Below are 16,024 nucleotides of genomic sequence, written 5' to 3' on the forward strand. Positions count from 1 at the left end.
CATCCATGTAAACTTTTGCAAATTAAAAAACTAAAAAGATTCATCTGGCTTCCCTATTATCACAACTTAATTAAAAATTAAGCCTGCTTTATCACCACACAGTAAAGTGAAACGATTCATGCACAGGAGAATCATGACTCAGGAAAATTCAGTGAGTGAAACTTTGGGGACTAGACAACAAAGGTTTCTGCATCGGTGGTCTAGACATATTTATGCAAAACCACAGTTTATTCTCAATTAATTCTCTCATAGATTAGTTCATGTGATATCATTGCTTAATTTTTAATTTTTAGAATTGTGAAAAGCAGAGGAAGTCCTTCTTTGCAGAACATTTACTAACTTCACAGATTTTACTTATCACCCTTGGAGTATGAGGCCCTATTCTAGGCCCAGGAAGGTACACAATAAATAAAACAAACAAAGTTATCTTCCCCCATGGGGTTGGCATTCTAGTGGGGAAGACAGATGGTAAACACAATAAACAAATAAATACACGGAATATTTTAGACGATCCTGGCTGCAGAGGGAAATAGAGTAAGAGGCGGTGATGCAGGGTGAAATTCTAAAGGAGAAGACAGCGTGGGTTTCACTGGAAAATATTACGTGAACAGAGAAAGGAGCACAATTTCTTTGGTAAATAAACGAGGCAAAAATGCAAAAGCACAGCAAAGCCATAAGCTCCTCTTTGGGAAGAGACAGCTGACACCAAGGAGGCAGCAGGCAGACCAGGGGCCGGAGGCCCGCAGCAATGAGTCGACCCTAGTAATCTTCAAAGATGCTCTTCACCGGTTGCTTTAGAAACAGTAGATCTTCAGGAGAATGTTTTTAAAAATCGCTGTTGTCATGTATGAGTCATGTTATAGTAATGCTTAGATGGTGATGTAGCAGAAATTCATTACTTTGGGGAGAAGAGGACAAGTGTGTGTTTTTAGCATCATGGTAACAAGACAAATAAAAACATTAGAGAAACCATCTGGAGGAGAGTCTTCAGGTGGATGCAGACGTGAACATAGATGGAAAGCAAAGGCCCTCCAAAGAAAGAAGCCGTTCTTCTGTTCTCCCCAGTGTATGACACAAACTAGAAGAGGCTTATAGTCTATGCAAGTCATAAATACTCTCCCTGAGAAGGTAGGCCAGGTCCCATTTCCACCATTATTACTTGTAGATTTCTGTAGTGGATTTACGGTGCAGATCTCTGTGTTGAAATAAGAAGATTTGGGGGGCATATTGGGAAAGGTAGAGTAGCGTCTAAAAGGATAAGCCTAATGAGATGGGAAAATGTGAAATAAAGACTCAAGACAGCATCAGAAATTGAAAAAAAAAAACAATATGAAGCAAGATTGTATATAAGATGTACAGCAATGTATATAAGATACAATGTATATAAGGTGGAGCCCCATCCAAATTTGAACACCACCGATAAACTCTATAAATTTGGATAAGCAGGCCTCAAAATAGCCTGTGAAGCCTAAAAATGCTTTCTGTTCGTGCGCACGTGAAAAGTCTACCTGCCCTGGAGTTGAGATTTTGGAGGAGTCGGGTGCCAGCTCATCACATAGTTGAGAAAGGGGGTAAAATATTGAGGATAGAATTGAGTTCTCTCATCTGGGCAGGAACAGAAGAGGTCAATTTAAAAAATTACTCAAGAACCACAGGAGATAAAAATATACATAAAAGCAAATGACAGGAAAAAAAGATTAATGAAGAGGAAGCAAGAAAGACCCCAGGTGTAAAACTCTGACATTCCCACTGCTGCGAGGAATCACAAGGCCCTTAAGGCTGGCTGTTTAAAATACATGATGCGATATCATCAGACTTGCAAGACGTTTATATAAATTATAGGTTCTTGGGACCTAATTTCAGCTCACATGTGGCTCTAAGATGCTTTGGGTGTCTCCCCACTGAGGCCCACCCCGGGGGAACTCATGTTTTCGAGGCTCGTGACAGGGCCGGTCAATAAATCGGTTCCTTCTTTACTATCCACATTGTTGGTTCTTTCTTACAACGCATGATTCCTAATCCTGATGGCTTGACAGCCACCTCCGCATCTCCTGCAGCTAAAGGTGAATTCCTGTGTTCAGGAATGTGCTTTAAGTGGGTCTTTAAGGATAAGAAAATTAACCTGACTGATTGGATAGAGGAGGTGTGCTGGGGGGTTTTGGTAGCCGTAGGACTGAGGCTTAGTCATTCAGATCAGCAGTGCCCTGGATTTCTAATAAACCATCCATCAGCAGTGGCTCTGGTCACCTTTATGTCATAATGACAGGAGCTGAAGGTGTCCAGAAAGTCGCCACTAACCACTTGTGGCTATTTAAGTTTAAAATAATTACAATTAAATAAAGTTTAAAATTCAGTTCCTCAGTCATTAGTGCCAAGGACTCAATAGCTGCAGGTGTGGAATTTCCCATCATCACAGAAAATTCTATCAGACAGCACTAATTTTTTTTTAATTGGAGTATAGTTGATTTACAATGCTGTGTTAGTTTCAGGTGTACAGCAAAGTGAATCAGTTATACATATACATATATCCACTCTTTTTTAGATTCTTTTCCCATATAGGTCATTACAGAACATTAAGTAGAGTTCCCTGTGCTATACAGTAGGTGCTTATTAGTTATCTATTTATATATAGTAGTGTAGATATGTCAATTCCAATCTCCCAACTTATCCCTGCCCCCCCTTACCCCTTGGTAACCGTAAGTTTGATTTCTGCATCTGTAACTCTATTTCTGTTTTGTAGACAAGTTCATTTGTACCCTTTTTTTAGATTCCACATATACGTGATATCATATGATGTTTGTCTTTCTCTGTCTGACAATTCACTCAGTATGACAATCCCTAGGTCCATCCATGTTGCTGCAAATGGCATTATAGACAGCACTGATTTTAAATTCATGTTCTCACCACGGGGGCAAGACTGAGTTTTTTACACCTGGTGATATGTCACGCAATTATCCTTCTTCTGCGTAAGATGGGAAGGAAACCTGATCACTGCATGAAGTGCTCTGTGAACACTGTTCATAAGAATAAGACCACAAATCAAGTTCAAGATCTTTTCTTTTACAAATAAAGCTGCTAATCAATTCAGAAGGTTACAGAGTGAAAAGAGATCTGTTTGGAGAACGAAGGCCAAGAGGCAACACCTTTTATGCCCAATCCTGTCCTTATTAACACGTGCCTCTCCTAGAGGTTTTCATCCAGTATACACGGTCATAGTGAAGAGAGGCCGGCCAGAGGGCTCGTTTTTCTTCTCTACCTTTGCGCCTGAAAAGCTGGAAACAATTTTATGGGCCAGTAAATTTTAACACTTGTTTGCAAACTATTAACAAGCGAGAGCCAACTATTTGAAAGTATGATTTTTAAAAGTTTGGGGTTGCTTTTTGCAAACGGAGACTAGGAAAGGAAGAACCGGGCCGCGACTTCACTTCTTCTTTGCAGGGAAGCTGTCAGCTGAGAGCTTTTCTGAAGAGCTGAGTTTCTAAACCCAATGTGACGGCTTTCTCCCCAACACAGTGACACCTGGATGGTGAAATAGCACAAGACAGGTTTCTGGGGGGCAGCTCTAGGCGCCACCACTTATGCCCGGTGATGTGAGATGCACACCCAGCCTCCCTCAGTCTCCAGCCGCCCGCTCCTTAGAAATAACACCTGAGGAATCCGTATTTCTTAGAATTGCTGTACAACTCCCTTTGCAACAAAACACAGTTTATATGTATAGGTACGAGAATGGTTCAGCTGTGTGGCTTAATTTGGAAATAGCGTTACATTTCTTTCTCTTTTTTATTGTCTTGTTTATGAATTTTTTCTAGAATAGCACTTGACACCCAGTAAGCACTCAATAAATACTTATTGAACAAATAAATCAATATAATAGAAAAATATTTCTTTGTGCTGCTTTCATGAAAGCAGAATTAGCTTCTTATCAGTAAATCAAAATGAGTACAATTTGGCAAGGTTCAACATGTACCCTTGAGATTTGTCAGACTTGGTTTGTCAGCATTATTTTTAGCAGAATCCCCTTTATAATATTTTTTTCTATTACCTGAAATTTGACGAAAATTAGGTTCTCCGTGAACGCTGCCCTGAGAATGTGTGACGGGGCATAACAGGAGAACATAATTATGTTTCACAACTTATGGCTCATTTGTCCATTCAACACATGTTAATTCAGTGTATTCCACGAGCCTGGCCCCTCCCCCCGGGCCTTGGAGACCAGTGGGCTAGGAAAATGGGCAAACAAATTATGAGAGAGGCAGAGTAACAGCAAGGGCGCCAAAAAGCACGGAGCAAGAGGGGCTAACCCTCACTGGGACCTGTGGAAGGGTCGAGAAGGACATTTAAGAGGCCTTCCACACGTGGAGGGCAGTCAGTGGGGAAAGATGGGGCGAGAGCAAAGGTAACCAATTCATCCCTCAAAAAAATGACCTAGCAAGGTTGTAATCTGTCACAGCTCAGTAGAAGCCCTTCTTGTCCAGTTTGTAAGCTGGCTGTAAATCGATACTGACCTCACTCAAGTATGCAACAGGCCCGCCAGCCAGGGAGCTGGCTTTATCCAGGCATCCTTCATGTCTTAGGTCCTGAGCAAGGCACACAGTTTGCTCTGAAACTGGGCAAAATCACACTGGGAGAGTTGGAAAACAGAGGATAAGAACACACACAGATAATACAGGTATTTTCTTGATGAACGATCTTGTCATTTCTTTTTTCTCATAGATTTAATATGTAGGCATCTTATTCTCGGTGAGAATGGGGCCAAATAACTTGTGTCTTGAGGCAAAGTCACCGACATGCCTTAGCAAAATACTCAAAGGCAAACTATTTTGTACAAGAAAATGTTTACCTCCCAACAGAATCTAAAAATGACACAAGTCCCTAGATCATTGCACAGTAACTCAGATAAGAGTCAAGTTTAAAAAAAAATGAGAGGGCTTGAGAATGTGGGATTTATCCCTTAAGTTACTGTTAGGACACTAAGACTTGTCCTCGAGGTGATCTGTCACCATGAAATGTCTCCCTGATCCCATCTCACTTTTACCCATAAGTCCGAGGACTAGAAAAATTGTTAAGAAAACTCTTAATATAAATTCACTCTTAACAGCCCTTAAATCCTTATTTGCAAATGAACAATTAGGAAGGACTTGTGTGGACACACACACACACACACACACACACACACGCAAAGGAATAACCATAAAGCCAAATTAGAGTCTTAATTCTCTAACTGTGGTATTCTAATTTCAGTTTATGAAGAATGAAGCTTTCCAGTTCCTGCCCCAGATTTTTTTTTTTTTTAAATTAATGTATTTATTTATTTATTTTTGGCTGCGCGAGGGCTTTCTCTAGTTGCGGCAAGTGGGGGCCACTCTTCATCGCGGTGCGCGGGCCTCTCACTATCGCGGCCTCTCTTGTTGCGGAGCACAGGCTCCAGACGTGCAGGCTCAGTAGTTGTGGCTCACGGGCCCAGCTGCTCCGCGGCATGTGGGATCTTCCCAGACCGGGGCTCGAACCCGTGTCCCCTGCATTGGCAGGCAGATTCCCAACCACTGCGCCACCAGGGAAGCCCATGCCCCAGATATTCTAATTTGGTAGCTACCGAGTAGGACAGGCACCGTGCTCCTTACATCCTCAGTAAAGCACCCCAGGTGACCTGATATTGATGGACTGCAGACCACGCCCTACAGAACCCTGTTCTATGACTCATGGCTGATTTCTGGTTCTGTGGTAATGATATGATGTTGATGGTAACAGCTGACACTTACAAGTGTGTGTCACGTGACAAGCACTATGCTACGTGTCTTCAACCTTCAGAGCTACCTGATGGCGCGAGACTGTCGCTGTGACCCCCCTGTAGACGAGGGCGTGGGGTCAGGGGGCCGTGGTGTATCCTGTCCCATGCTACACACCCAAGCAGTCCGATTCCAGAGGCCAGTCTCTCAGCTGCCTCCTGACAACCCAGGCTACTTTTATTGATCATCGTTTAATTCAGAAAAGCTTTCCTCTGCATCTAAAGCACACCTTGTGTGCTTTATATCTTTATATATTTATAAGGTGTGCATATAGCACACCTTGTGTGCTATATGAATATCATATCAGCTATCTATTGTTGCCTACCAGCTCCTCCAAAACTTGGATATTTAAATAAAATGCGATTATTTTATTACTGTCTCGGGTTCTGGGTGTCAGCTGGGCTCATCTGCGTGTCTGTCCCTCAGGGTCCTCCATGAAGCTGCGCGTGGCGGCTGGAATCACCTGAAAGCTGGCCCCTTGCATGCCTGGTGCCCAGGGATGTCCAAGGACTGGGACTGCTTGCCCATCTCTGTGTCCAGGTGGTCCCTCCACCCGGTTTGTGCAGCCTGGCAGCTTCAGGGTAGCTGGACTTCTTAGGTGGGCAATCAGTGTGTCCCCGGTGCCTGCTCCAGGAAAGAGAACGCCGGGCGGTCACTCTCTTACCTTTGATGAGCAGCCTTGGAAGCCACACAGCATCACTTCCCCCACTGCCACCAGACAGTCTCAAAGGCGCCTCCAGGTTGAGGAAGGTGAAATAGACTCGAACTCTTGATAGGACTGGGAAAACTATCGTGGCCAATTTTTGGAAAATACAGGCTGCCTCAATCCATCCTCTGGACAAAACAATTCACATCCCTCCCACGTGCAAGATGCACTCACCCCTCTCCCATGCTCCCCAGAGCCTTATCCCATCATCACGTCAGGCTCAGGTCCAAGCCCCAAATCCCACCATCTAAATCAGGTCCAGGTGTTCTGGCTGCTCAGGTAAGGCTCCTTAGGTGGGCAGCTCCTCCAGCACCGTCCCTAACTATCGAAGGCAAGTTGCCTATTCTCCACACAACTAACATGTTGCTTGTGCCTTGGTTAGGATTTAGTCCTGCTGCCCGGAAATTATTTTCTTTTTTCTTATTTTTAATATTTTAATGAGATTCTTGTCTGCTTACATTCTTTTTATGTATGTATGTATGTATGTATGTATGGCTGTGTTGGGTCTTCGTTTCTGTGCGAGGGCTTTCTCTAGTTGCGGCGAGCGGGGGCCACTCCTCATCGCGGTGCACGGGCCTCTCACTATCGCGGCCTCTCTTGTTGTGGAGCACAGGCTCCAGACGCGCAGGCTCAGCAATTGTGGCTCACGGGCCTAGTTGCTCCGCGGCATGTGGGATCTTCCCAGACCAGGGCTCGAACCCGCGTCCCCTGCATTGGCAGGCAGATTCTCAACCACTGTGCCACCAGGGAAGCCCTGGAAATTATTTTCCATGGCCATTAGGTCCATGCTACGGAATCTTGGCTCACCTTTGGATATTATTTCCTCGTCCACAAGAGGTGACATGTTTGGGGCTGGTCGTTTTCTCAGCCTGATTCCTGCTCATAAAATTTTGAAGCACCAGAGCCTCTTTATTTTGTATTGATCATATCTCTTTCAGCGCAGCTGATACAATTCCTTTAAAAGCTTTGTGAGTCTCCTGTGAATCAAGTTATAACCTACTCCTTTAGTCAAAAGCCACATCCACAAATCTCTTTGAGATAATCTCCTCTCTACTTTTTCTTTTCTGCAAGATTTCGGTGGGGCAATACTCTTGATATCCTTAGAAGTCCTGTGGTTTTGTTTCTTTGAAAAGGTCCAGTGAAGCACCCCCTGAAATCTTTCTGAGGTCTTAATAAAGGGGTTCATAGTCATGACCTTGGCTTCAGCTTTAGATCATGTTTTCCTGAAAATGCCCCAGATTCAATCTCTGCTTACAAGTCATTTCTTAACTTCAGAGTTATTTGCTATCCTGATGGCCCAGTGAGAAACTATTTTATTTTCAAACTCAGAAAGCCCAGGCTCCTTTATAGATAACAGTTTGTTCTTTCTTTAGCTTATGTCTTTACCCTCATTTTCCCTGCAGGAAAGTAGAAGAATCCAGGAGGCTGCTTTTACACTCGGTCTAAAGGTCTCCCTACCTAGATCATCCAGTTCCTTAAGTGTGTTGTCTGGTTTCCACAGTACTGCAGGTGACAGGGTTGCTAAACTTTCCACAAAGGTATAAAAAGGGTTATGTTTCCTTCAGCGTCCAGCATCTTTCTCACTTTCCTTTAAACATCACCAAGAGCTTTCTTGGGCGTCACGCTTCTGCTAACAGTCTCTTCAAGACTCCTCCTCCTTCCCTGGTGGTCCAGTGGGTAAGACTCCACGCTCCCAATGCAGGGGGCCCGGGTTCAATCCCTGGTCGGGGAACTGGATCCCACATGCCGCAACTAAGAAGTCCGCATGCTACAACTAAACATGCCACGACGAAGATCCCGCCTGCCTCAACTAAGACCCGGCACAGCCAAAATAAGTAAATGAATAAATAAATAAATAAATATTAAAAAAAAAAAAAAAACCACCAAAAAAAACCTCCTCCAATTTCCCAAGGCTACTTCCAGGCTTTTAAAGTTTGGGTTTTTTTGGTTTATAGCAGCACTCCACTTCCAGTACCAATATCTGTACTAGTTGTCTATTGCTATCTAACAAACCTCTCCAAAGTGTAGTAGCTTAAAATGACAAAGGTTTTATCATCCTCTCCCTCTCTCTCTCTCTCTCTCTCTCTCTCTCACTCTCTCTCCCCCTCTCTCCCCATTCTACTCGTTGGGTATCAGCTAAGCCCTTCTCATGCAAGCTCTCTCACAGCTGTGGTCAGACAGCGGCTGGGCCTGGGATGGTCCACAAGCTCAGTTCATTACATTTCCGGTGTCTGGGCTGGGGAAACCTGGACACCTGAGGGCTGGAGCAGATGGGGTCCTCTGGCATCTCTCTCACCTCTGTGTGGCCTCTCCACATGTTCTCTACAGCATGGGTGCTTCAGAGTAAGCAGTCTTCTCAGAGATGAGGGCCACCAAGAGATGTGTCCCGAGAGAAGAAGAGGCAGGCAGAAGCTGCACTGCCCCTGACCCAGCCTCAGCAGGCAGGCGGCATTCCTTTTGCCATATTTTACTCATGGGGCAGTCACAGAGGTCCTTCCAGCTTCAAGGTTCTAGGAAAGCACGAAGGACTAAAAATATTGTTGAAGCCAGTTTTGTAAAATACAATCTGCCACAAGTCCTTTAAATTATTCAAATGTTCAGAACAACTCTATAATACTAATGTTAAAATTTTGTTTGGTTCATTAACTTTCTAGGAGAAGCTTATGAGTTGCTGTGTTTTAGTACATTGAAAGCCTTTGGGATAATGCTTATTAATTACAGAATTGTGCATTTTGGGTATTTTCTACTCTTAAAAGTTGGCTACTTTGGTGAACCCTGTATAATACTGGCCTTCAAAGATATCCATTGAGTTAGAAAATTAACTTTGTTCTTTTCCATTCTCATCTGGATGTCTCCATTTGTTTCATGTTTACGAAGTGCCAGCATCTGAGCTAAGCACTTTACATACATTATTTTATTCCTCTGAGATGATTAGTGATATCACCATTTTATGCATGACTATACTGAAGCACAGAGAGATGTGACCAAGACCTCTTTTAAACTTATAATTTGCACCAATGCCACCCCACAAACACACACACACACACACACACACACACAGACCCAATTCTGTGACTCTTTATTATGGCCTGTAGTTTCCCACCTCATAGCATGTATCATGTTCTAACATGCTATGGAATTAACTCGTTTGTTTTATTTACTTTTTTTATTGTCTGACTTTGCCCAGGAGGGCAGAGGAAGGAAGGGGACAATTATTGTGTATTCACGAATGTGTCTCTGAATAAATACTGGTTAAATGCACGACTAAATGAATGATAGCATGAAAGGGTGGTCATGCTGGGGTTTGAATCCAAGTCCATCTGACTCCAAAGCCTTTAATTTTAACCCTAAAAGTGGAGTTGTCACTCCGAAAGTGGAGATGGATACTGTCGTATATGCAATCATAATGAGAGAAAATCCTGGCTGCCTTAAAACTCAGGAGCTCAGCAAAATTAGATGCTTATTCAGATCAAGAATTCCTACAGATTAGCAAAGCACCAAATTGGTAAGATAGTTCAAGATTTTTGAGAAGTTTTGATATTTTAGTAAAACTGTATGTAATTTTCTAAAATTAACATCTTGGCTCCAGAGAAATTATATTTAATAAAATCTATAATTTATAGTAAAAAATATTAGAAAAAGAAGTCTTTTAGAATTTTTTGACTTAAACTTTAATAAATGTTTTGAGTCATATTTAAGTAGTTTTTCTGCCTCTTTCAAAATTAGTTCTCGCTAATATTATGCTCTTTTGTTTTTCTAAATATCTTCCTTCTTTTCAATTTATGAAGTTGCCACTTAAGTTCTTAGTGAAATACAACACTTTTGATTTCCCTGTTAAGTGTGTTAGGATTCAAATATATTAATTAACTGTAAAACAAGTCTTTGGCATCATTTTAACAACGTTCTTTTTAGAAAAGTAATCTCTCCATGCATGTAGTTGTTTTCCTTGGTGTTTTGTCGTGTTCGTTTTAGACCATTTAAATAATCCAGCTTAGGTATTTCCTACAGGAAACACCCACAGGGCGCCACCTCGCTAATTTGCTTGTTCTCCCCAGTCTCCTATTTTCTCTTCTCTAAAAACCATGAGGAGCCGTTCAGCCAGTACTTAGTCCACACGTTTATCAGGCCCTTAGAGCCCAGGCGTAAGGAGGTTCCAGCGCAGAAGGAAGGTGCCCACCCCGCCGCATCCCAGGCCCTTCCCGCTGCAGGCGGCTGGCAATCCTGGGCCTCCTTACTGGCCACCTTACCTCCTCCTCGACTGGTGGGAGTTGTCCTCCCCCTCCGAGATCAAACCTGGCTTTCCTCTTAGCAGTCGTGCGAAGTGCGGGGAGACACGGACCCTGGAGGGTGGGGAGATTGGGACCCTGAGGTTGAAGAGAACCAGACCCTGGAGAGGGGAGCGACCTGGACCCTGGAGGGGGAGGGACCCGGACCCCGCAGGGGGAGAAGAACTGGACCCTGGAGGGTGGAGGGACCCGGACCCCGGAGGAGGGAGCAAACTGGACCCTGGAGGGTGGAGGGACCCGGACCCTGCGGGGGGGGGGGGGGATGAACTGGACCCTGGAGGGTGGAGGGACCCAGACCCCGGAGGGGGGAGCGAACTGGACCCTGGAGGGTGGAGGGACCCGGACCCCGCGGGGGGGGGGAAGACTGGACCCTGGAGGGTGGAGGGACCCGGACCCCGCGGGGGGGGAGGACGGGACCCTGGAGGGTGGAGGGACCCGGACCCCGCGGGGGGGGGGGGAAGACTGGACCCTGGAGGGTGGAGGGACCCGGACCCCGCGGGGGGGGAGGACGGGACCCTGGAGGGTGGAGGGACCCGGACCCCGCGGGGGGGGACGACGGGACCCTGGAGGGTGGAGGGACCCGGACCCCGCGGGGGGAGAGGACGGGACCCTGGAGGGTGGAGGAACCCGGACCCCGCGGGGGGGGAGGACGGGACCCTGGAGGGAGGAGGGTACAGGCCGGGTCCTCGCCGGCCGCGGCGCCGGGGCAGCTCCAGGCGCTGCGCGAGGCTCGGCCCGGGTCCCGCTAACCCTGCCGCCCCTTCTCCGCCCCCGCGCAGTTCTCAGCCGGCCGCGGCCGCACAGCGACGACTACAGCACCGTGAAGAAGATGCCGCCGCGGAAGCCCACGCGGAGCCCGCACACCAAGCTCAGCGGCTCCTCGGAGGAGATCTCGGGCGCCCGGCCGGGGGCGGCGGGGGCCGGCGGGGCGCGGCGCAGGGTGCCGCCCGCGCCCCCGGAGCCCGAGCCCGTGTACATCGAGATGCTGGGCCGCGCCGGCAGCCCCGAGCCGGCCGAGGCCGTGTACGAGGAGATGAAGTACTGGGCGCCCCCCGAGGGCGGCGGCCGCAGCCCCCTCCCCGCGGAGGACGGCGACGCCGGCGGGCCCTGCAGGGACGCGTGCGACATCCCCGCGCCCTTCCCCGACCTGCTGCCGCACCGGCCCCCGCTCCTCGTGTTCCCCCCGACGCCGGTCACCTGCTCCCCGGCGTCCGACGAGTCGCCCCTGACGCCCCTGGAGGTGAAGAGGCTGCCGGTCCTGGAGACCAGCCTCAAGTACCCCGTGCAGCCCGAGGGCGCCGGGCCCGCGTCCCCGCAGCACCCCAAAGCCCCAGAGGGCGACGGCGAGCGGCCCGCGTTCGCCGGGCCGCACGGGGCCCCCCGTCCCCCCACGCCCGCCGCCGCCCCCCGGCCGCCCGCGCTCTGCACGTCCGCGCCCGAGCCCGGCGCCAGGAGGCCGGCGGAGCCGCCCCGGGGCCCCCCGAGGCCCACCTCGGCCCCCGCGGGCGCGCCCTGCAGCCCCGGCCCCAGGAGCCCGCACTCCCCCGCGAAGGCGGCCCGGGCCGAGCCCAGGAAGGCCGCCCCCGGCGCCCCCTCGCCGGCCGCCTACAGCCCCCCGAACTGCAGGCCTGTGGGCAGCCCCCTGGACGAGCTGGCCAGCCTCTTCAGCTCGGGACGGAGCGTGCTCCGGAGGTCGGCGGCGGGCCGGAGGATCCGCGAAGCCGAAGGTGAATTTCGCACTCGGAGGTAGAGGCGTAGCTGCAGACGCGGATGTGTGCCCATGTGCCCGTAGATACGGTTTAAGGAACGCTTGAGGTCATTGCGGGGGTCGTTCAGAGCAGGTACCAACTTACACAAAAAACCAAACATCTTATGCAACCAATATGGCCAGGTAGGTAAGAATGGATCTTTCCGTCTCGTAGGTAAAAGTTCACGATATAACAACCCACAGCGCTAAAACTGGGTTTAATACACCCTTGTGACTTGAGAAGTATTAGAGCAAGGCTCAGCTTGAGCCGCTGATTTCCGTTTCCTGATAATATTTACCTGCAACATGAAGTGGCACTTTTGTCGCATTATGCCGAGATGCCCCTTTGGTTTACAGCTCACGGCTAACCCGAGTGTCTCCGCCCTGCTGTCCGTCTCACTTCCACTCCCGGCATCTGGGACGGTGGTTACCTGCTCGGTTACTCTCTTACACTCACTCAGTACCGCTTGCGCTATGTTGTTTTGAATGAATGATTTTTGTTCTGTTCCTTTGCCACCCAAGGAAAATTTTAACTCAGTTCTGTTATATCTGCATCTTCTCATTGAGCAGCTCTGCCTCATAACTAGTTAGCTGTTGACAGGCCAGTCCAGTGAGCTCAGGGCTAAACTGTGGCAGCCAGAGGCTGTTGCCTGTATTAAAAAGTATTTATTTTGTGTCCATATAAAAGCAGAAGGTAGCTAGCAAAGCAAAAAAAAAAAAAAAGCTCTCAATAAGAATTTGTTGCTAATCTCTTGTAAGTAGCTCACCATGTACTAATTCATTCAGACGAGGTTGCCTTTGAGCCAGAGGTGCCATTTGGGCACAGATTCTCTTAATAATCACAGAGAATGTGGTCATCTTCCAAAAAACATCTTAAGGCTTTTATACAGACCCAAAATATTTTCCAATGTTCTGTACTGGGGAGGGGAATTACGTTAATACAAAGCATCTTCTCTTTAAGGGGATTGTAGCAGGTCCCTTGACCCTGATGCCGTTAACCCGAATGTAGATGGCAATTACTAGCATCCCCACTTTACGGAGATGGGAAACTTCAAGGCGAGGAGGTTAAACGCCTTCCTTAAGGTCAGGTGGTAGGATTGGAGATAAAAACTTATGCTGTGACGTTTTATGTCCACGTTAACCTGCTCTTTCTCCTATAGAAAATACATAAATATATTGGCTTTCGTCATTTGATTAGGTCCCAAAACACTAGAAAATCTACAAAACATTCTCAATAAGTGAAAAGTAGGTCAAGACTAAGAACACTTAGCAGATGAGTGAATAACCTACCCCCCCCATTTATTCTTCAGTCAGATAAGCTAATTGTTTGTTTAGCTAACAATTTCTTCTTAATTACAGGCCATTAATAAATGAAATTGTCCCTGTAAGTAGGAGATGGCTTGAATTTCACAAGTCATATGTTTCATTCCAAGGAACAAAATGGACTCTAAGAGAACAGCCTTAAATGAACAAATTACTATTTGCTTTCGGAACTAAAAGTTTATTAAAACCAAATTTTACTATAGATGGGAACTGGGTGAATTCTTTTCGGCTGTATTCAAGAAAGTGAAATTAATGAATTCGTAGACAGGCGTCACCGTTTGGAAATCCCTAAGTCTAGGACTTGAGGGTAGGATTCCAGTGAGGCCTCCAGGCAGGGTGTGTGGAAGTGCTAATATTTACCCTTGGTAACGTTAACCGGTATTTGGGAACATGTATCCAAACCTCAAGTACAACATTGTTAGTGCAAGTCTAAAATTATAAAATATCTATTTTTCTACTGTGGGCTTTTACAAAACACTCTTTATTTTGAAAAGATTGTCTTGAGCCACTTGCGACTTTCTCATAAATCTATGAATTGGCAGCTTCTGCCCCAGCGCAGTGGCTGTAATAACAGGAAACTGCAGTAGGAGATGGCTCGTCCCCTCGCACCAGATGACAGGAGTCCAACTGTGCAGCTGAGACCGGTGTGATTCCCGATGGGCCATGATGTAGGAGACACGTTGACCAGCGTGCAGGACGTGTCCTCCTGGGATCGTACAGGCTATTCTTTTAGAATGTCAAAGGGGCTTAAAGAGAAGACTTGGAAGAAAAAAATAGTCTTGATGCTGGAGCTAATCACTGGAGCTGCTTATATGATTATTAGGGTTTACACAGTATGATCCTGAAGCCCAGTAATCCATTTTCTTCTGAATGAATCGCATGGCTGGTATTCGTGATTTACTAGAGTCCTGGGACTTCTCCCCTTTAAGATTTTAAATCTTCTTCTTTACCCTTTTTATATTTCAAGATATTCTTCTCTTCACCTGAAGTATCTTTCTTACCAAATAATCCAGTGGGCGGCTAATTCCGCCTCAATGCACCTGAATTAATTACAGCTCATTTCTTGGACCGTTGTGATATGGGGAAACTGCACTGCAGATTTGCAGAAGGCTTCAGAATATTCCCCTGGCTTCTTTAGAAAGTGACCTTGAAGAGATTAAACTGCTCCTTATTACCCCGCTAAAGGTATTTCCAGTTAAAATATAAAGGATGGTGAGTTGCGTATAGAAAATGAGGTCCTTTGGTGTTTAATTCTACAACGTCACTACTGCATAGACTTAATATCCATGTGGGATTTCATAAATATTATGTCCCTCAAAACAGTTCATTTTCTATAGACTCTTGGCTATTCAATTTGAGGTACACAAGTCACAGAAATTCTAAGAGTCCAGGATGCAGGTATAGACCAAATGTGATTGTGCAGGTGACAGATGTGACTGCAGCCTGGGAGGGGTAGTATCAGCAGCAAGGAGCTGCAGTGCTTACTATGCTCCAGGCATTGTTTTAATAACCTCTTTAGTTCTCACAAGACTAAAATGTATCCGCTGTTAGCATCCCCATTCTACAGATGGGAAAACTAAGGCATAGAGATTAAACTTGCTCAAAGTCTCCCTCCTTTGAGAGACACAGCCTGCCTTGAGTGCAGTGATTCTGGCTCCAGGGGCATTTGTCTTGACTACCTGCCCAGGACTGCAGGGAAAAAAAAAAAAAAAACAAGAAACAAAAAACAGAGGATAAGCCTCTAAAAATTCATATTTGCTCACCTGAGGTGCAAGAAGTAAGAGTCCTACAGTTTGGATGGAGAAAACTGTTTCATAAAGTCAAAAATTCCAAACATGTGCTTTACAGATCATGGATGTATACAACTGTGGAATACCCACTGGGCCCTTAAAATGAAGAATGACCAAATGTTTAATTGTGTGTGACTTTCTGGTTATCCCATTCATTCACAAGATGTTTTTCATCTGATGCCATAATATGATTAATATTATTATGCTAATTATTTATAGTTACTTAGTTTCAAAAATTATGAGCCCTAATTCAAATGCAGGGGGAGAGTCATTGGCTTCTTGGGGCCACGAGGGTGCGCCATTGTTCCAGATGGCGCCACGGCAGCTGGTTGTTTATCTAGAACGTGAAGTAAAATGAGCATGTTATTCTGTACCCGTTGAAAAAG

The 16,024-nt window shown here is 46.4% G+C and overlaps 1 protein-coding gene across 1 annotated transcript in view; it reads left to right on the plus strand.

Moving 5' to 3' along the window:
- Positions 1–16,024, plus strand: part of MYO16 (myosin XVI) — a 505,456-nt gene that overhangs the window by 437,257 nt on the left and 52,175 nt on the right. Inside the window, exon 32 of the mRNA XM_082366214.1 lies at positions 11,558–12,505. Within this exon, the coding sequence (XP_082222340.1) occupies positions 11,558–12,505 (948 nt within the window). The remainder of the gene's footprint in view (positions 1–11,557; positions 12,506–16,024) is intronic.

The sequence above is a fragment of the Balaenoptera borealis genome (assembly GCF_965194805.1).
Source record: "Balaenoptera borealis genome assembly, chromosome: 18".
Taxonomy (NCBI): Eukaryota; Metazoa; Chordata; class Mammalia; order Artiodactyla; family Balaenopteridae; genus Balaenoptera; species Balaenoptera borealis.